The sequence below is a fragment of the Tachyglossus aculeatus genome, chromosome 3 (assembly GCF_015852505.1).
Source record: "Tachyglossus aculeatus isolate mTacAcu1 chromosome 3, mTacAcu1.pri, whole genome shotgun sequence".
Classification (NCBI taxonomy): Eukaryota; Metazoa; Chordata; class Mammalia; order Monotremata; family Tachyglossidae; genus Tachyglossus; species Tachyglossus aculeatus.
Genome location: NC_052068.1, coordinates 78,360,666 through 78,383,368, shown reverse-complemented (window position 1 = coordinate 78,383,368; position 22,703 = coordinate 78,360,666). Strand labels below are relative to the sequence as shown.

The 22,703-nt window shown below is 39.0% G+C and overlaps 1 protein-coding gene and 1 long non-coding RNA gene across 4 annotated transcripts in view; one reads left to right on the top strand and one right to left on the bottom strand.

The window, feature by feature from the left end:
* The window catches only part of ZNF532 (zinc finger protein 532), a 133,496-nt gene that overhangs the window by 78,264 nt on the left and 32,529 nt on the right, over positions 1-22,703 (top strand). For all 3 annotated transcript variants that reach the window (XM_038743927.1, XM_038743926.1, XM_038743928.1), the window contains 2 exons: positions 9,355-9,517; positions 13,727-14,008. In XM_038743927.1, the coding sequence (XP_038599855.1) occupies positions 9,355-9,517; positions 13,727-14,008 (445 nt within the window). The remainder of the gene's footprint in view (positions 1-9,354; positions 9,518-13,726; positions 14,009-22,703) is intronic.
* On the bottom strand, positions 1,935-18,614 carry LOC119925601. Its single transcript, XR_005449818.1, has 4 exons — positions 18,560-18,614; positions 14,122-14,229; positions 2,225-2,305; positions 1,935-2,033 (listed from the first exon to the last, which is right to left on the bottom strand). It is a non-coding gene; the product is annotated as an uncharacterized LOC119925601 (long non-coding RNA).

Here is a 22,703-nt window from a genome sequence, read left to right as displayed (position 1 = left end):
CAAGCAAATAGGGTTGGACACAGTCTGTCTCATGTGAGTCTCACGGTCTCAATCCCCATTTTACAGTTGAGATAACTGAGGCACAGAGAAGTGAAGTGACTTGCCCCAGGTCACACAGCAGACAAGTGGCAGAGTAGGGATTGGAACCCATGACCTTCTGACTTCGAGGCCTGTGCTGTATCCACTACTCCATGCTGCTTCTCGTTCAGGATAGCTCGGGGAGAAAAGAGTGGTAGGACCGGCCCCTGAGAGAGCCCACTGAGGAGGAAGTTGGACAGTGGATTGCTGTTGAGGCAGGTGCCTCCCAGGCACCTCAAACATGTCTAAAATTAGACTTCATCCTTCATCTATAGGGGCAGAGAGGAGGGAAACATGGGCACAGACTAGATATTTCTATTAATATATATGCAAGCACATACTCATCTCCCACTTCATTCAATACATACACACACCCAACCACCCACATTAAAAGAAAGTACTACCAGAGGCATTTTACACACACTTATAAATGCACAGACCACCTTCCCCTTCTCACAATCTATGTATACATACCTATATATCCCCACATATCCCCACATAAATATAGACATGTGCCAGGACCCAGAGGAACACGCTTATCCAGAGAAGCTAAGATCACCAATTGGAGTACACAAGTGGCTATGTGCACAGGAACCCAGAAAAACTTTCCAGGATACACAATCACAAAAGCACAGGTACACCCAGAAGCAAGAGACAGACAGAGACCCAGAAAGATTCAGGTTCCAGAAAAAGCAAGAGGTAGGAAGAAAACAGGAGGGGGAAAAATAGAATTGAAATTGAAAAGGGAGAGAATAAGAAGCGTATAATCTAGTGAACCCAGACAAGGCCCAGATAATAGTTTTGATGTGCATTATACAGTTCTCCCATTATTAGGGGGTTATGATTTTCACAAATTATGCTTTAAGGAAAATGCACATTAAATTACCCATGGTGTGAGTGACATAGCCCGACTATTACTTTTGAAGAGACATTGCAATCTGTTCAGATAGACCTGCGTTTTTGGTAGAACATCCCCTAAGTCCCTAATCGGGTTATATCCACATGTGTAATGAAAACATGCAGCATAGGAGAACTGAGTGGCCTGTGTTTTATAATTGAAGACCAACTATAGTTTTTAGGATTCTTTAGATCACGCAAATGCTATTATGTGATGTTTGAATAAAGATAGAATGAAAGGAAATGGACTTAAGCTGCAGCAAGAAGAATTTGGTTGGGAATGAGGCAGATGAAATGAAACTCCTTTTAGCAAAGGATTTTTTAAAAAAAGCAATATTGAGATTATTAGCTGCATGGTATGGTTGGGGTGGGGCTCTGCCTGAAAGCAAAAGAATTGAGAGCACACTTTAGAAACTCTGAAATTGTTTTAAAAATGATGCTGGAGTTGATTTTTAAATCGTTAATCCTGGAATGTCACCATATTTGGTATTTTGGAAGCATAAAAAATTTTAAATGTTCGATTGTTTCTTAAAATTCCTTAATTCAGTCAGCACAAGGGCTCAGATAAACTTCTGGACAGTGGTTATCAGCAGCTTTTGCCACCATGTCTTTAAGCAAAAATAAGTTAATTTGTTCCAAACCAGAGAGGCTGCTGAGCAAAAAAAATGCCTTTTTATTTCCTATTAAATTTAGAATTGTTAAATTAGCCCCCCTAAGTAAAACTTTATTTCTCAAAATTGTCTCTACTTTCATCATTCTAGCTGCTTGTAAATTAGCATTCATTGGCTTCTCCTAATAAATTAGTTTGAGTTTTAATAATTGTTTATCCTTTAGAAACCCAAACCAGTACATGATAGTTACAGTGGTAACAGTAGAAGGAAGCATTGTAGTTTTTTTTTTTTTAATAATGCCATCTTGACATGGAAACAAACCATTGGCCATATCCCTAAATAGGGGATTCCATTTACCAGCATTTTCCCAACAAGATTTCTGTTGAGCAGTAATGATTTTCAGTGAATATATGCCTTTTCGTTTTATTCTGGGGGGAGACCAGCCACCTACAAATAAGAAGGAAAGTGAATTGAAGAATCATTGCTGGTGTTACTTTTTTGTCTATAATCTCTTTTTCATTTTACCTGTCTACCCTAGCACTTAATGCAGTGTTTGGCAAATGAGTAAGTGCTTACCAAATACCTGAGAAGAAATGAAATCAGGAAGTTACTTATAATTAGCATATGACTTGTCTTACCTTGTGACACTCCCAGAGAGACATTTCAGGAGGGTAGAATCTGAATTCCATTTCTTTAGTTCCAGGCAAGAGGTTGTTTTGCTGAAGGGAGAAAAAAAGTTCTCTTCCTGAAAGACCCATCACAGCTGCTACAGCTTAAAATTGTCCACTACCATTTCACCTCATGCAGCCCCTCATGCCTCTTCTTGTCTATTTTATGGCAGTTGACTAAGAACAGGTGTGTGGGTGTTCGCTTGCCTTTAAAACAGCATTTTAAAATTTATGTTTTAAACATATTATTGGATTTTTATGTAGTATATCTTATATGATGGCATTAGATTTTGAGGAAGGAAGGAAGCAGGTGCATTTTGTCAGGGAGAAAGAGAGAGAGGAAGGAAGAAAGAAGGAACAGATGGGGAAGAAAACTGGGTAACAATGAAAAACAACAGGACCAGAAAAATACCTCCCAAACTTAAAGGCATTGATTCAGGGAATGTGAAGCACTTGAGGCCAGAGGTGAGCGAATTTGAAATTTATATAAATTGAATTTTCATTTGATGAAACTAGCTACTTTAACGCTCCATTTCATAATCTGATGTTTACGGAAATGGTCTACCCTGCTTCAAGAATGTAGTCGAACTCTGCCTTCACTGGGAACAATCTAGAGCCAGAGTCCATTTCACTTTGTGGCAGCAACAAGATTAGGCAACAGGAGGGCAGCAGTTGGAGTAAGACCCCCCTCTCTTATTTTTGTCCTTTTTCCTTTGACCTACATGCCCATACACTGGCTTAAGTTATTATTATTATTATGATATTTGTTAAGCACTTACTATGTATCCAGCACTGTTCTGAGCACTGGGGTAGATATGTTAGTAAAGTGGGGCACAATAGTTTCACTAATGCATGCCTCCTCGTCAACATGGAGTAAAATGTGAAATTCTCTGCAAGTTGGAGACTGTCACATAGTTTAAATTCATCTTTCACTTTCTACAACCAGCTTCCCATTTCTCAACCTCTTCTAAATTGCGTGTATTCTTTACAATGGAAGTGAGTCGTTCTAAGCAATAGGACAATGAGTAGGGTAAGCTATTTTTGTTAGGTGACATTCAACTGATCCAGCTCAAAAAAAGAGACTTCTGGACATTCAGGGTTTCCTCATTTCTGGCTTCCTGGGAGTGTTTGGTACAAAGAGTGGGTTTGTTTAACCATTTCACCCTCCCCCTTCACTATCTACAATGTATTTCCGTATTGCGGCCTCTGATGGGACTGCTGAGAAATGACAGGAATTAATTTCCAGTAAATATTAATGTATCAATAGTAGTTATTGAGCACCTACTATTTGGTGAACATTGTACTAAATGCTTGGGAGAGTACAGTAGACACAATCCCTGCTCTGAAGGAATTTACAGTCTAGCAAAGCAAACATGCTAACGTCAATTAGAAGGTATGGTCAATCAGTCAATCGTATTTATTGAGCACTTACTGTGTGCAGAGGACTGTACTAAGCACTTGGGAGAGTACAGTATAATATTGCATATAGCAGTGTATAATTACATAATATATATATAATTATGTATATAATTAATATATCATTGCATATAACAATATACATAATATAACACAGCGAGTTTACAGTCTAGAGGGGGAGACAGACGCTAATATAAATAAATCACCTACACTGTAGTGGTGTCAATACAGTAGCACAAGGACTGACCAGGCAAGTGTGAAGTCACTATTTCAGTACTAGATGAGACTCCACACCCTTATGAAAGAGGGCTCATGGAGATGGAATCTGGCTGCACCTTATTTCGGAGAAGTGTTTCCTCTTCCAACAGAGGAGCAGAGTGGTCTTGTGGAAAGAGCGTTGGGCCTGGGAGTCAAAGAACCTGGGTTCTAATCCTGGTTCTGCTGTTTGTCTGATGGGAGACCCTGGTCAAGTCAGTTTGTGCCTCAGTTTCCTCATTGTAAAAATGAGAGTTCAGTACCTAGTCTCCCTCCTGCTTAGACTGTGAGCCCCGACCTGATTAACTTTGATCTACCCCAGTGCTTAGAACAGTGCTTGACACATAGTAAGGATGAGAAGCAGTGTGGCCCAGTGGAAAGAGCCCGGGCTTTGGAGTCAGAGGTCATGGGTTTCTAGACTGTGACCCCACTGTTGGGTAGGGACCATCTCTATATGTTGCCAACTTGTACTTCCCAAGTGCTTAGTACAGTGCTCTGCACACAGTAAGCGCTCAATAAATACGATTGATTGATTGATTGATGGGTTCAAATCCCGGCTCCCCCACTTGTCAGCTGTGCGACTTTGGGCAAGTCACTTCATTTCTCTGTGCCTCAGTTACCACATCTGTAAAATGGGGATGAAGACTGTTAGCCCCCCGTGGGACGACCTGATCACCTTGTAACCTCCCCAGCGCTTAGAACACTGCTTTGCACACAGTAAGCGCTTAATAAATGCCATCATTGTTATTGTTACTCAACAAATATTATTATTATCATCATTTTGTAGTGGCAGCTGACTTCCAAATCTGCCCAGTTGTAGTAGACTGGTGATGCAGTACTGTTCCCTAAAAGAAATTCTCCCTTCCCTGCAAATGCCCTGTCCTGATACTCCTGTACTTTTCTGGCTCCAGCCTGTCTAGTTGTGTGGAGAATAACTGCACATTTTTTATTGCTATTGCTCATTGGTGGGGGTTTTTCCTTGCTTTTTCTAGTGCTTTTCACAAGAAAATGAAAAAAACCCTATCAGTCTGTACTAAGCCACTGTAAGCATTATTCTTACTGATGGCTTACCAAATGGACGAGAGCACAATGGCATTTGCCGTTCTTCAGGCTGAGAGGTATTCCGTTTGTGACCAAAGCCTGCACTCGTTCTCCTTGCCAACCACCTGGAAATGTCACTGGGCACAGGGGGATTAACCAGTAATGGAGCTACCTCAGGGCAAATCTACTCTGCAAAACCAACTCTAGCACAAGACTCTGAGCCCCTTGTGGAACTTCTTTCAACCTGATTAGCCTATATCTACCCCAGTGCTTAGTACAGTGCTTGGCACATAGGAAGTGCTTAACAAATACCATAAAAAGGTAGTATCCTCTTGGCAGTAGGATATGCCTTTCTCTAATAAATTGTTGGAGTCCGAGGAGTGTTCCCCAAAAGGCAAAGTGTCAGAAAGGATCTGCTTTCTGCCTTTTCATGGACAAAATGTGCAAAAATATTTTTTTACTCCAAGGTACTCAGTCATGTATACATAGCACTATCTTCAAAGGAAAAGACAAAACTCTAGGTCGGCCTTAAGAGAGGTAGGGTCTCATTTGGGGCTTTTGTGAGAAGGCTGATGTACCTTTCTTTTCCCTCTGAAATTGTCTCTTCCAAAATCTAAGACCTTCTTTTCCTTTCTTATCCACCCTTGTTTTTAATCCAGCTAAAAAGGTAAAGGAAAAGGAGTCTGGGGACTTGGGGGAGAGAATTGGAGGTTGGGAATATGGGGGAGGAAAGGAAAACAATTTGCACTTTTCCCAATAAAAATGGCAATCTTAAAGGCAGATATCAAGTATTAGGAATCTACTCCAGCCAGTCCTAATTTACAGGCTTTGACTGAGTATAAAAAGTCACCCTTTTCTAATACTGAATCAACTCCCTTCCTTTCTCCTATGCTGCCTTGATCATAAATTGCTGCTATGCTAATCACTTAAATATGGAAGAAGGTATTTATGTTCTCTACAAAGTTGCTAAGATTACGCCTAGGACCCAACAGAAATAGAGAGCCCATGATGCTTAGCTTTTAACCACTTCTCAGAAAACTGCCCTTTAGGCCTGAGTTTTGATTCTGGAAATCTGAATGAGGTTTAGGAGCTTAAGAGGGCTAGGGTAACTTCTTTGTTTGAGTGCTCTTCCTTGGAAGGCTTGGGTTTTTTGCCTTGGAGCTCTGTTCTGTCAGTTTAGGGTTTTATGGCCAGATAGAGAAGCAGCGTGACTCTGTGGAAAGAGCATGGGCTCTGGAATCAGAGGTCATGGTTGCAAATCCCAGCTCCACCAATTGTCAGCTGTGTGACTTTGGGCAAGTCACAGCTTCTCTGTGCCTCAGTTACCTCATCTGTAAAATGGGGATTAAGACTGTGAGCCCCCCGTGGGACAACCTGATCACCTTGTATCCTCTCCAGTGCTTAGAACAGTGCTTTGCACATAGTAAGCACTTAATAAATGCCATTATTATTACTATTATTAGATAAGAACCTTTCTTTGGTTAGGTCAGTTGACTTGAGCAGGACCTGGTGGTGTGTAATGCTTGAGGGCTCAGAGGAAAGCAGATTAGATTACAGTTTATTGATGGTTATACTCTCCTGATGGTTATTTCTGATCAGTACTGCATATTTGCTTAACAAATACCATAATTATTATTATTATTATTCGGAGGAAGCATGTCAGAAATGATAGTTTTAATTTTGGCTGTGTTATCTTTTCAAGCCCGTTACATCTTGGTGAGACTATTTTTCCAGTAATAATAGAAAATTTAAAATAGCCTTTGAATCTCCTGCTGATGTTTTATCTCCTGATGATGTTTTGATGTGAATAATTTTTTTTCTCACTCTGAAGTGATATTAAACCCCAAAATTAGACCATAAACTTGATTTATAAATTCATAAACATTTAAATGAATAAAGCTATTGATATTAAGGAAACAAAACTGTAACGTTATTAGTTGTGGTCCATATAAAGTATAAATGTATTATTAAATGCTACGAGAAAAAGGAAATGTCTCTCATCATTGTTTAAATGAAATGAACAAATACTCTAATTCTACATACATTTTTGGAAAAGGATAAGTCATTGTCTGCATAGTACACTGTTAGATATGGTCCTGTTTAGAAGTAAGAGGATCGAATATGATTTGAAGGGTTCATCTTTGGTTGATCAAGCCTCAATATGGATATTTTCTATAGTCCTGTCTTCTTGACAGTGATTGTCCATTTCTATCTAGAGATAAACATTGATAATCTTAATTGGAAATGGTTCATTATTTGTAGTTCATTATTTCAAAATATTTTGAAGTGGTATAAAAATTCATGTTTGTGGAACTAAGTGGATTTATAGTACAAAGTTTTATTGTTGATTCACCCTGCAGTATTGTTATATGGTGGGAAGTCATAAGTACCTTTTGCTAAGTAATTTATAACTTTTTTGCATCCTAGGGAGAAATGTGCCCCCTTATCCTAATAATAATAATGGTACTTGTTAAGCACTTACTATGGGCCAAGCACTATTCTAAGCCCTGGAGTAGATACAAGTTAATCAGGTTGACTGCAGTCCCTGTTCCACACTGAGCTCACACTCTTAATCCCCACTTTTTACAGATGAGGAGGCTGAGGAACAGAGAAGTAAAGTAATTTGCCCAAGGTCACACAACAGACAAATGGCTGAGCTGGGATTAGAACTCTGGTCCTTTTGACTCCCATGCCCATGTTCTCCATCCTGCCTCCCAGAAAATTCTTGAGGAAAAACTCGTGTTTTTTCCTGAACGTGCTCACAGAAATAAACACAGAAATATCAAAATTTGGCGGGGGTGGAGGGGAAGGTTTCCTTAGTTTAAGGAAGATGTTTCTTTTCACATTTAAGGGAAGAAGTGTGATGTGAATGAAATGACATCATTTTACTTTTAAAGAAATAATTTTATTCCGAAAGTATTTGGGAAAATAGTGCTATTAAAATAGCACTGCCACCAACTTTACACCTTTTCATTTCACTTGGGAGTTATTTCAGTAATTAAAGAGAAAACAGAAGGAGATAATCTAAGTCCTGTAAATAGCAAATATTTCTTAAAAAGCTGTCTAACTCAGGAAATTTAAATCAGGGATTTTAAGTTCAAAAATTGCATTAAGGAAGAACAGATTGAAGAGAAAAAGAGGCTGTTAGTTTTTATGTCCCCATCTTCATTTTTTACCCTAGAAATTGATGCAGGGGGTCTCATCCCCTTCTTTTTCTCCTTCCGTGACCTCCACATTCATCCCCTTTCAGTTGGTTTCCCTCAGCTTCCCCCTAGTATTTTTTGTGCCTATTCCCACAGTTCTTCAAAGGAGAGGAAGGTTCAGATTGGGGGCCTTCTAGGAGGCCCTCCACAAACCAACACAGTGGAAAAGGAGAGACTGTCCTGCTGAGGCCAGAACTGTTTCTAAGTGACTGATAAAATCCATTTCAAGGAAGAGATGGTAGGGAAAATCTAGGGTCAGGACATTTCTGACAACTTCTGCCCAGGGCTTTGAGTGTCTGTGTGTGTGTGTGTCTGTGTTTAGAGAGCGGGATGGGGGAGAGGGGAGGGATGAAGAGATGATCTGGGGATTCAGAGTTGCTGAAGAGTAGTACCTCAGGCAGGTAACAAGAGAGGTGGTTACTGTAGAAATGATCGTTCAGTAGCCTAGCATTCTTCCTGTAAAATGAAATCAAGCTTCAGCACTTGAAACACTAACTTGCTTGTGATTTCTTTTTTCATTTCCTTCTTGTTGGCCCACCCCTTTGGCCACCAAGATGGAATTCATTGCTTAAAATTGGACATATAAAAACTGCAACAACGGCTCACCTCAAAAGTGATTGATTTGTAAATTTGGACAATGAAGAAGAGTCATAGTTGCCTTACCCCAGATGCTGATTGAACAACCAGATTCAGGATTCGTTCTAAAGCCAGCTAAATGCCTAAAATGGTTTTAAGCAGTATGTACATTTGAGACACCTACAGGTGATATATCTAGGGTATTGAAAGCCAAAGTGTATTTTGTGGCTGCACTATCAGTTAAGTATAGGTAATTGGCTCATAGGACAGCGGGCGTGTTTGCTTACCCTCTCCTGTCAAATTAAGTTTCCCGTCAAATCTGTCAGGATGTTTTATTTATGAATTTATAAGAGGTGAAAAGACCCATCACTTCAGGCTTTGATGAGTAGGTATTGGAGTGCTCCTTTATTTTAAATGGAAGAATGAGTCGAGTGATAACCAGTTCTTTTTTCAGATATTATTTAGATGAGCGCAATTAATTTTATTGTGAATGTTTATTTTCCATGTACTTATACCTCCTGATAACACCAGTTGTAAAATAACAGTTCCTGCGACTTAAGCGATCGGGCTTAACTGACGTTATTTTTACTGAACTTCTTCTGTTTTTAGAATAATATATAAATGTTCCATGTGTGACACTGTGTTTACCCTGCAACCCTTGCTGTATCGCCACTTTGACCAACACATTGAAAACCAGAAGGTGTCTGTTTTCAAGTGTCCAGACTGTTCTCTTTTATATGCACAGAAGCAACTTATGATGGACCATATCAAGGTGTGTGGGCATCTCTCATCTCCTTTAAATTCACTGGCAGATTTGTTTATTGGTAGTAGATGGAGGCAAGCGCTATGAAGGAAGGGGTGGATGCATACTCTTGTTTAGAGCAATTTACAGGTTAATATCTTCTAAACGGTGCAACTCTAAAATGCTCTTGTTTGAAGCTGTGATGTGGATAATTGTAAAAGTTAACTAATGTTGACTCTAACTGCATGTAGTTAACTTTACGCTTTATATTAGTTTGGGGCATCAGTAGTAATTTCACAATTTAACATTTTTCTGCGAATCAGCCAGTACTACTTTATTCAAAGAAACAGACACTATCCTTGCAGAGGTGGATCTGAGTGGCATTAGTGGGGAACATAGAATCATGTTTGTGTGCATATGCATTCATGTATATATGCATATATATATAAATAATATGTGTGTATATAAATATTCTGAAATTATCTCATTTTCACCATAGCCTTACCCCTGTTTTTTGATTCTTCTTTTAGAGGGTGCAGATAAACTGGCCAATAAATGACTAATATGGAGTCTGATAAAATAAGGTGCAGGTAATTTTCAAAGTCTGCAGGCTAGTTCTGGAAATTTTTTCCTTGAATCCCATCCATTTTATGGCCCAGTCTGACTGGTAGAACAATCTTGTTCCCCTGTGAGTTGTGTGACAGTTCTTGCCCTCTTTCTTCCTCCTTTACCTTCCCATCCCAACCATGTATGAACTTGCCAGTTATTCAGTATAGTGGGTTAAAAGTGCCTTTTTAAACTGAGATGTAATATTACCCTGGAAACATGGAATCTCATTTTTGCTTAAATTACAACTCTCCATTTTAATTCCAGAATGGCACTGCAGTAACTGCTGTCTGGTCAAAACTCCAGGAAAGTGATAGCTTTAAATGTGAAACTACCCATAGTGCTTCTAGTCTTTCAGTGACAAAGTAAATCGATTTTTCTAGTTCTAAAGCCCTTGCTTTCTCTGGGTTGAACACAACTGAATACATTCCAGAAGTGTATCTTTATTGCCCAATGTCCACATGCCTAGTCATGTCATTTCTTACAGAGAATGTGAACTCTGTCACCCTCAGTTAGATGCAGTCTTTGCCATTCAAGTACATCATGATTACATTTGAGTAAAAGGAAAACACATTTTAATGGAAAATAAATTATATATCCTCACTTGTATAAATTCATTTTTAAAAAAACCTTTAAAGATGTTTTCAAAGGAGCAGTTATTCAGTTCTTCCCAATAAACATATATTTCTTACTGGAGGAAATGGAAATTTTAAATGGATTAATGGGACCTGAACATTTGAATTTTTTGAAGTAAACATAGGAATTTTTTTAATGATAATGGTATTCATGTTATCGTTCCTCCATTCCAAGCTTTGAGGGATAGGTTTTAAATAAGCAGGTCATACATAGCCCTCCTTCATACAGGTCTAAGTGGGAGGAAGAGCGGGTTTATTATCTCCATTTTACCTTCAAGAAAACAGAGGCCTAGAGAATTTAAGTGGCCAACTTAGGTCACATAGCAGACAGTGACAGAGCTGGGCCAGAAACTGGGTTTCCTGTCTCCAGTTGATCAGTCCATTAATCAGTGTTATTAATTGAGTACTTACTGTGTGCAGAGCACTGTACTAGGTGCTTGGGAGAGTACATACAGTTGACTTGGTAGTCATATTCCCTGCCCATGAGAAGCTCACAGTCTAGAGGGGGAAACAGACATTAAAATACATTACTTATTAGGGAATTGCGGGAGTGTCATTGGGTAGGGATTGTCTATCTGTTGAGGAATTGTATTTTCCAAGCACTTAGTACAGTGATCTAAGTGCTGGGGTAGATACAAGATAACAAGGTTGGATAATCAGGTTGGACACAATCCATACCTCACATGGGGCTCACAGTCCTAATCCCCATTTTACAGATGAGGTAACTGAGGCACAGAGAAGTTAAGTGATTTGCTCAAGGTCACACAAAAGAAAATGCAGAGCCACAATTAGAACCCATGTCCTCTGACTCCCAGGACTGTGTTTTCTACTGGATAGGGCTGCTTCCCTATTCTCCTACTGTTTGCATTAGGTCACTTTGTCTCTCTTATCAGTCAATCAATAATATTTATTAAGCACTTATTGTGGGCAAAGGACTTTTCTAAGTGCTTGGAAAATACAATATAATAGAGTTGATAGATACACTCCCTGCCCACCAGGAGCTTACACTCTACGGGGGAGACACATTAAAATAATTACAGATATGTACATAAGTGTTGTGGAGATGAGAGTGGAGTGAATAATGGGTACAAATCTAAGTGCAAGGGCAATGTAGGAGGGAGATAGGGAAATGAGGGCTTATTCGGGAAAAACCTCTTGAAGAAGAGGCATATGTAACCCTTTAAGAAGGTCTTACCATATATGATTTCTATGGTTCCTCTTAAAATCCATGAGTAGGTCCACCCCCTTTGAAGCTAAGGGCTCCCTTGAGTTAATACCAAAGCTGACAAGAAACTGTGAACTCTGGAGAAGTTTTAGAATCCAGGGCCTAGGAAGAGGAAAATAACAGGGTGACAGGGAGAATATGGGAGTGTCTCATAATCACATTTCAAGATTGTAAGCTCACTGGGGGCAGGGAATGTGTCTGTTTAATTGTTGTACTCTCCCAAGCACTTAGAACAGTGCTCTGTGCACAGTAAGTGCTCAGCAAATCCGATTGATTGAATGAATGAAGTATTTCAAACACATTTATAGTGTGTATAATGTGGTGTAGAAAGAAAAACTAAGTATTTTACTTTATCCCCCACTTGCATTTCTATAAAAATGTGTATCTTAGTTGAATTACTTCAACTGGAGGGAAGTAAAAAGAGAGGGAGGGCAAGGAAAGTGTCTCTTTCTCTCTGGGCTTATTAACCTGTCTGGTAGACATGCCTGCTTTAACCAGAATTTGCATCATTAGTTTAATTTGCCAAAAGTAGAATATATTGTCCTTGTATCTCTGTTTTGTCCCTGACTCCCTAATCAGCTAGGCAATTGTCTTAGTACTGAATTCTCATTATTGAGGAGTCTAAAAATGAATTATTTCCAAATGAGCTCTGAAATAGCATATGTACATATCCATCTATCTCTCGATATATAATTACTACCGAATAGTCACATTTCGATATTTATATGAATTAAATTCTTGCTGAATAATCATATTTTGATTTAGAATGAGCAAATTAGGAAAAAAAAGAACAGAGGGATTGCTACATTACCCTACAGTCTTCCACTATTCAAAATTAATTTGATTCTTTTGCAGTACAATCAATCAATCAGTGGTATTTAGTGATTGCCCACACCTATGTATTCCGAATTCATCTTTTAGTGGAAAGTGTCATTATCCCCAATTCACCTTGTGAAGTTTCATAATGTTTTGGCCCCCAATTGTATTTAAAGACTATTTAAAGAGCCAGGGTTTTTTTCCTTTTGTTTTTGGATATAACTTAAAAAGAAATCCTGGGCTTTTCTTTGAGGTCGATACTGTCGGCTCGTGTTTCAGGCACACCCATTTAAACACCAAAAGCAGGTGGCAACATGGCAAAGAATACCACACACAGCCATGTTGCTACATAAGGCTCCTCCTCATCCTCACTTCCTGCCTGCTTTTTCCCTTACCTCAGAACTTACTAAAGAAACACTCAGATTTTTTTTCCCCCTGCCAGGATATGTTGTGGGGCTCCTTTTATAATCAGGGTACTACATGGAGAGATGTATCCTCCTTGCTGCTTCAGGACATTTTACCTTTGGTGAGGATTGAATACACGATGGGATAGTTTCTTTCCAGTAGCACTGGATTGTATAGAGCAATGCAAGGTGGAGAAAGCAATGACCTAGACGATGCCAGTGCATGCGCATTGTAAGATCACCCTCGATTTCTGTAACTCATAAGTTAGAGAATTAGTAACCATTTTTTGGCTACAGAAAAGGAAAGTTTGTGATTGCAAACATGAAATAGCGTGTACAAAGCATATGGCAACCCTTGAAATAAGTCCAGCTTTGTATTATCGTTTGCTTTTTGTCCTTTTTACTTTGGTTAGGTTTCTCTGGTGCAAAGCTTGATGGGTGTTTTAAATAAAAAACAACTAAAGAATAAATGCAACTTTAACAATTAGTTGTTGCACTTCAGGCCTTATGGCAAAATTTGTGATGTCTTTTTTTTTTCTTTTTCACACTGTAGTCTATGCATGGAACACTGAAAAGTGTGGAGGGGCCTCCAAATTTGGGTATAAATTTGCCATTGAGCATTAAGCCTACAACTCAAAATTCATCCAGCCACGGCAAAGAGGACACAAAATCCATCAATGGGAAAGAGAAACTGGAGAAAAAATCTCCTTCTCCTGGGAAAAAATCAACAGAATCTAAAAAAATAACCAATCCTGGGTGGACGTGCTGGGAGTGTGACCGTCTGTTTACCCAGAGAGATGTTTACATATCCCACATGAGAAAGGAGCATGGAAAGGTGAGTAACCTAATGCAACTTGACTCATCTCTGAAGGGGAAAGGTCTGTCATCCCACCATTCTCATGTATGCAGATGAGGAACCTGAGATTAAGGGACATTAATGCTTTTTACCTGGAGTCATCAGTGTGGACCACAGGTCTTTCGCCTTGAGTTTCTGGCTAGTTTTGGCCTCTGGGAAATTTAGTTTCCTCTTCTTGGAAGCTCAGTTGATGCTTCTTCCTATAGAGATAGTACATGGCACATTTTTACTTTAATGCTCAATTTTAATAATAATAATGATAATAATTGTGGTATTTATGTTCTTTCCATGTGCCAGGCACTGTACTAAGCACTGGGGTAGATACAATATACATATATATTTTTAATGATACTTGTTAAGCGCTTACTTTGTGCTGGGGTAGATACAAGTTAATCAGGTTGGAAACAGTCCCTGTCCCACATGAGGCGCAATCTCTTATCCCCATTTTACAGATGAGGAAACTGAGCCACAGAGATGTTAAATGACTTGCCCAAGGTCCCACAGCAGACATGTGGCCGAGCCAGGATTAGAACCCAGGTCTTCCCGACTGCCAGACCCATGCTCCATCCACTAGGCCACACTGCATTTTCTTCTTGCCTATGTTCATTTGAGCCTATTTCACTAGCATTTTTGCGCTTTGCAGCAATGCCTGCTACTGATGACAGATGGCTGCAGAATCTAGTTTGGAATCATGAATTGAGAACCTTTTAGTTCAGAATAATGAGCGTCTATAAGCCACAACACCATTTAAAAATTAAAAAAACATATTCTATTTTGAGTTGTGTGATAATTATTTAGGCAGGATGAGACCCCATGATAAAAGTAACATTAGATGTCTTCAAATGAAGAAAGTATATTTTAGAAGGTATTTTATAATCCCATATTACTTGCATTATATCTATAAATACACTTTGGCATATGATGGCTTGGAAATTGTGACTGTGTCTGCAGATATAAAATTATTCATAAGATGCTCTCTTCTTAACCTGTTAGCCCCAAGTCTAGGAACTCCTGTTAACCGGTGAAGTTCATAAACCTTTTGAAAGGAGTCCAGTGGAGTCCAGTCCAGGAGCCTATAAAACTAATATGACCCATCATCCTAATGATGAATTGTAAAAGTTATAAAAAAAGGATTCTGGAATAGATCTTAATCATTTTCCTTAATCTAAATGACATTTAAGATGTGAAACAATGAGCGAGAGAGAATATGTGTGTGTGGCGTAACAGAAAATCTTTTGCCGTTCATTGCTTTTCCAGGGGTGGGGAGGAAAAATATATTTTGTATGTTCTTAGTACCCTAAAGTAACTCTAAAAACAATATTTTTTTTATCACCTCAAAGATGCTAATGTTGTTTTTGCTTTTGGGGAAGAGCAAATAGAGACTGTTGTCAGAGCAACTGAAAACTTCAGCATTTGTAAGATTTAGGATTAATCTTCAAGTGTTAATGATGCCAGAAGGAAATAGGAGGGTGCCTTTTGCAATAGTAATGTACATTTCTCCCAGATGATCAGTTCATGAATTTAATTAAAACTGCCTTCTCTCTCCTACTGGAGTGAAAGAAAAAATGGCCTGCATTTTGTGTCTAACCAATTACTGTATAATCTGTCATTTAGGCACTTAGAGCACACATTAATTTTCGCATCAAGAAAAGTGTTTCTTGTAGCACAGAAATCCTTGTAATCACAAAGTTTCTTGGAAAAATCTGGTTGGCTTCTTCAGTGAAACAGTATAGCTATATTAGAACAAATATGTAAATGATTCAAACCAATGTACCACAGAGGTGTAAATGACTTCAGTAATTTTTTTTTTTCATGTAATGATGTAGCAAAGGTTGGGGAATAATTTAGGCAACCATATTGCAACAGAGATTGCTTTATTGTTGTTGCTACTAGTGCTGCTGTTATTACTTCGATGGGACCTTGAGAAAGGGTTTTGATATATAACTTCTTTTATATTCTGCAAAGGTGTGAACTAAAGTTTATGTCTGGGTAATTTTTTTTCCCACCCACTCCTTTTAGGTGATTCATAGAATACAATAGTTGTCATTTACCCACATTTTAAACAGAGCATGACAGCTCTGTTTCAAATTCAAAATAAAATCCATACTAGAAAAATTACTAACTCATTTGAATGATCACTATTAATTATATGTTATTATATGTCTAGGGAATGTTCTTCAAATTTAGCGTTGTGGTAGCTAGGCCCCCACTATTTTACTGTACATAAAGGTTATTAGGTTAGGTAATTGCATAAGGTAATCCTAAAATTATTATTCCCCACATCTCCCAAAGCCAGAATTAGGGGGGAACCCACTATGACCTGAAGACAATGGGTTTAAAATAAAAGGAAAGACTTTTTTTAATACAGCAGATGGTAAGCATATGGAACTCATTATCACAGAATGTTGTTTGCAGACTGAAAATAATAATAGGTTAAAGAAGGGGTTGGATAATTCATGGATAATTGGTTAATATTGGGAAAAGTTAACGAGGTTGATGATACAGTGGGATGTCAAGCAGGGCAGCCATGTACTGTTTTTACATGAATGCCATTTCCAGTATCAGAGTATCCAGTATCCAGAATATCAGTAAAGGCCTGGACATGGCCCTTTACAAAGTAAAACTCTGCATAGGTGGATGACTCTCAAACATGCATGATTCAGATATGAAAATATAGATATTCCAGAAGTAGCTGGCATGTAATGAGTTGTGATATTCGTTAGGTGCCTACTTTGTGCTAATCAGTGTATTAAGCGCTGGAGTAGAAACAAGATACTCAGGTCAGATGCAGTACCCGCAAAGCCTAAGCAGGGGGAAAACAGGTATTTCATCTCATTTTATAGGTGAGGAAACCAAGGCACCCACAATGACCCAGCAGGAAAGTTGCAGAGCTGGGATTAAAACCCTGAGTCCAAAACCCCTGCTCTTTCTACTAGGCAACACTGCTTCGAGAATATGGTGGAGTCATCTGTGATTCTCTCCAGTTGCTTCATACAAAGGATCTGGCCCCAGATCTCAAATCCAGCCCGAAGACCAATTCTAAAGGGGTGCTGGCAGCGTTACCCCTCTTTCTCTTCCCTGGCATGAGAAAAAAGGGAGGGACCCAAGTATGCTCCCAGGGACATTTTGTAATTGCCATTCATGTTGAGAACTTGGTTAAGGTAGCTAGCAGGTGGGGCGGATCAGATAAGCCAGGGTGTGCACCCAGAACTACTTTAAGTTAGGAGGAAAAATGCTTCCGGGCTAGTCAGGAAGCATTTATTGGGTGTCATCGGGATGTATAGCACTGAAATGGCATTCAATCATCTCAGTCAGTCGTATTTACTGAGTGCTTTCTGTGTGCAGACCACCGTACTAAGCATTCAGGAGAGTACAGTATTACAGTAAACATACATTCCCTGCCCAAAATGAGCATTTGGTGGTTACAAAATTACTCTATGGTAGAGGAGCTCCTGGAGATCAAGCATCCTTTTGGCACCACTGCTAGAGTGAACCTGTACTGGGGGCGGGGGTCAAGTGGCGGGGGAGACACATGACAGTTGATCTGAATCGGATCCAGTATGATGTTGCTTATTTCATATTGTTATTTTATTATTGAGTGCCTGTGGGCCCAGATGCAGCAGCAGTGCCATCAACTTCATTGTTGGACAAGGATAGAGGAGGAACAAGGGAGAAAACTCATGAGAACAGCCTTATTATCTATTCCCCTCAAGGGTAACATGTTTAGATGCCCAGAAGCCATTCTGTGAATTTAGTGGTCCTGTGTAGGTCCTGTGGACTTGTGTTGTCTCTGTTGGTTGTTGGGACCGGTTCTATAATAATGATGATGATATTTAAGTACTTAGTATGTGCCAAGCACCGTTCTAAGTACTATGGGGATGCAAAGTAATCAGGTTGTCCCACATGGGGCTAACAGTCTTAATCCCCATTTTACAGACGAGGTAACTGAGGCACAGAGAACTTAACTCACCCAAAGTCACACAGCTGACAAGTGGTGGAGCCGGGATTTGAACCCATGACCTCTGACTCCCAAGCCTGTGCTCTTTCCACCGAGCCACGCTGCTTCTGTGCCAAGTGTAAGAAGGAAAAGTGAGGAGAAAGGAAGCAGCCATTTGCTGAGTTAATAGTTCTGCTCTTTAAATTGCCTCCTCTCCTGGGATGAGCGTTTATGTCAGGCTATTTTTCCTCAACAGGCGGCTCCTTAAAATTGGAGACCCTGAGTGATCACCAGGGATTTCTCCTCTACAGTGCCCCAAAATTGTCTCTGTGGTAGTCCCAAAATGCCAATTAATCAATTGATTATATTTATTGAGCACTGTATAGAGCACTGTTTTAAGCTCTTGTGAGAGTACAGTGTAACAGAGTTGGTAGGCATGTTCTCTGCCCTCCAGGAGCTTACAGTCTAGAGGAAATGGTCTCCTTTTACTTTGAATATGTTGTAATGGGATTACAAAACCTCACAGTTTATCTCGCTCGTCTGTTAACGTGGGGATTGCTGTCTTACAGAACCGTGCATTAAGGAAAACTCACATTGAGGCACTCAGCATGTCTGATGCCGTGCCCATATGCACATCCATTTGTTCCAACAACAGGTTACGCTCTATCTAGACGGGCTTGTGTTGTCAAGAGAATGTTCTCTGATTCTACCACCATGTCCTAGCCCAAACATTCTGTATTATCTTTCTTAGAACCCTATGAAAGTCATTCCAAGCTAAAGGTTCGGTAGTCAGTGGGAAAATATTAATTCTCCCTTTGTTTCTGTGTCACCGTATTCCTACCCGGTGCCACATATAGAGAACGCTGAGTGCTATCTAAGGACATTTCTGTACTGTTCAAGCTCAGTCTTTACTTTTTTCCATTTTTCACTGGGTTTGAAACCTCTGCAACATTGACTGCTTCTGCTTACCCATGGCAAAAATAGGGCATGAATGTTACTTATGGGGCCTTTTCACATACCATAGTCACTTCCATGTTTTTCCATTTTCATGGTATAAGGACTATCTCTGTTTTGTCCTCTTGCTACTTGTCTCGTCACAAATTGACTAAAAGCACTATATTGACTCTTTCTGTGTGCATTTAAACCTGTGTTCTTATCAAAATGAACTTGAACCGGTCCACTAAGTGGCATTACAAGTCACGTTCTACTAAAATCATTTTACCTCAGCAACATAAAAAAGTTAATTATATTGTCTATTTTGTGTAGTTTTGGCAATCATTTATAGTTGCTAGAATTGCTTATTAGAAATGGGTTTAAAATCAGTTGCACTTTTACTTTTACCCTTCCACAGTTGTTAAAACAGGATGATTATGTCACTTCATTCATGGCTAGAGTCAAATCCAGGTCCAAGGGGTAAAAGACACGTAAATTCAGGTCAGTAAATTTGTGTTTTGCACCACAAATATACGTAGATGCAGATTTTGCCCACAAGATTATTTTAAAATACATTTTTGTTGTCCTTGACATAATTGTGTCCCCTCATCCATATTTAGTAATCTTATCCAAGAATTCTGACCAATAATAGAAAATTCAAAACATATAATCACTCAAAAATGGAAGCATTTCTCAGAAGTTGGAATTCACAAGTGTTGATGGTTATTTCAGAGTATTAGGTTTAATTTCTGGAGTGGTCAGTGGTTTACTTTGGTATGTGAGCCCGTTGTTGGGTAGGGACCGTCTCTAAATGTTGCCGACTTGTACTTCCCAAGCGCTTAGTACAGTGCTCTGCACACGGTTAGTGCTCAATAAATACGATTGAATGAATGAATGAATAAGAAAATTGTGGGATTATGTAGGTGATAATACTGATTGTATACAAAGCCAAGGCTTAAAATGAATAAACATTTACCACTACGGACATGGGGACACACACACACACACACACACACACACACACACACACACACACACACACGTGTAATATTCACATACCTTGCAAGTGAATCTGTCATGTCTGCATGCACTAGGGTCCAGTGTCTGCTATCAATTTTTATAATTCCACATTTAAATGAGCTTCCAATAAACCAACCACTCCTCTGCCTAAGTAAATATGAAATACTTTGTGGAAATTTTTTTTCCTGTCATAGATCATCAGGAAACCAGAAAGCAAAGTGCACTACCCTGCTACCAGTAGGTTTAGTTTCTTTGGTTTGGTTGTCTTGCCTTCATCTTGAAAATTAACTTTCCCATGTTATCTTTCAGTATGATAAAAAAAAAATAAAGAAAAATGAAGAGCAAGATGATGGCAAGATTAGTTAAGAAAGCAAGCCCTTGAAATCTTTCAGAGATAGCATAGCTTTAATACTCTCCCCATAAACAAAAAGCTTGTTTCCTAAATATAGCAGTTAAGGGCTAATTAGACAATCAGTAGTATTTATTGAGCACTTAACTGTGTGCAGAGTACTGAACTAAGCACTTGGGGGAGTAGAAAACAGCAGAATTGGTAGATGTGTTTAATTAATAATGGCATTTGTTAAGCGCTTACTGTGTACGAAGCACTTCTAAGTGCTGGGGGGCGGGGGGGATACAAGGTGATCAGGTTGCCCCACGTGGGGCTCACAGTTTTAATCCCCATTTTACAGATGAGGTAACTAGGGCCCAGAGAAGTGAAGTGACTTGCCCAAAGTCATACAGCTGATAATTGACAGAGCTGGGATTAGAGCCCATGACCTCTGGCTCCCAAGCCCGTGCTCTTTCCACTGAGCCATGTTGCTTCTCTTGTGTTCCCTGCCCACGAGGAGCTTGCAGTCTAGACAGAAGAATGACAAATGATAATGCCAAATTTGGTTCATAACTAAAGAATGCCTCCTGATTATTAGAAGAAATCATTTTTGTGAATCTGAAATCAATTCTTGAATCAGATCTGTTACTTTTTATAGCCACTTACAGTGAAACCTTTCTCTTTAAGCTCTGGAATTTAACCATAAGTGCTGTGAAGCCCAGTAATTAGGGTTGAAGGCACATTTATATGCACTGTTGCTTTTGTTACTGACCAAGCATGAGACTCTTGGGAGAAGTTGTCCTTCCTAAGTCTTTTGCCTTGCTGGGTATTCATAGTTTTAAAACAATTTGCATGCATGCAAGTTCATTGGCATCCATTTGTATTTCAGATTCAGAATTTCCTAATTCCATAAAATGTTAAGTAAGATTATTAGTGCTGCCTATGCCAGCATGTCTGCTTTGGAATCTAGTAGTATTGCTCCAAGGCTGATAAAGCTATGTGATTTTTCTGTCCATCTTTCCAGTGGTATATACTGGGTTATCAGCCTGAAGTCCCAGTTAAAACTGGGACTTTATGACATAGTGCATCTTCTCAGGTGCTCAGAGAGAGCAGCACCTGTACTCTCTTTTCTCCTGTCATTCATTCAGTCTTTTTATGGAGCACTACTGTGTGCAAAGCACTGTACTAAGTGCTTGGGAGAGTACAATACAACAATAAACAGACACATTCCCTGCCCACAACAAGCTCACGGTTTAGAGGTGGAAGTAGATGTTAATATAAATGAATAAATTGCAGATATGCACATATGTGCCACTATCCCTATTCTTTCTCAGAAAGTGTTTTCCTGATTGCTTTGTTAATAGAACTCAGTTTGTAACCGTGACCTTAGAAACTTTTAAAAAATGTATGTCCACTAAGCAAATGCAAAGAAAGACAGCTGATTATACTCATCAGATGCCTTCATTGTTCTATATGTACCAACATCCTTTCAATTCATCTCTATCCCTGTCCCATCCCCCCCAACCAGGTAGAGTAAAAGGAGGATTTTGAATTTTCATAGACTGTTTAACATCTCTTTAACATTTCAAGGTTTGTTTTCATCTGTATTGTACCTTTATCAAGGTGAGGAATGAAAGCACAGAACTGTAAATAAGGTTTTGTGCCTTCTTTATAAAGTGACAGAAGTAATGTTAGAGTACTTGATGCTTGTTTTTCTTGTTTGCTTTCTTAACTGCTGCTGTGTGCTAGAGATCCTGTCTTCATTTGAACTGTCCTGAAGTAACATTTTTAAAGTGCTCGGAAGTCCTCAGATGAGAGGTGCTATGGAAAGTAGGTCTGTGTTTTATAATTTATTTAATTTTGGATTTTCCAAGGGAAAAAAAATCCCGCAAATTTTGGAATCACTAAATACATAAGACAACCGTTGGTTGATTTTTGTGCCTAACGGTAACAACGTTGTAATTCCTATGATTCTTACGTACTTTTCTCTTAGATCCACCCATTTCATTATTTAAGTGTTGATACAGTCAACTTCCAGTTAACCCTATGAATGAGGATATGGATAAGTTAAGTACAAATGTTTAGTTATCCAAAAACTTCACTTTAGTCCCCCCCTTCAAATCTTTCCAGGTACTATTAATAATTTTAATTTGAATAATTAATTATTAACTTATTAATTATATTAATAGTTCCTTTTCCATGTCTGCTCTTTATCAGAGGTACTAAAAAGTCATGAGATATCCAAAAGAAGGGTGTTTGGAGGGAAAAGAAAGAGAAGCAGGAGGTCTGATAATTGATTATTTAAATGAACATCAACCATAATCATTCAGTCAATCAGTGGTATTTATTGAGCACTTACTATGTGTAGAGGACTGTACTAAGCCCCTGGGGGAGTACAGTACAACACAATTAACCCATAATGAGCTTTCGTAAGATACTTGTTTCTTTTGTGACAC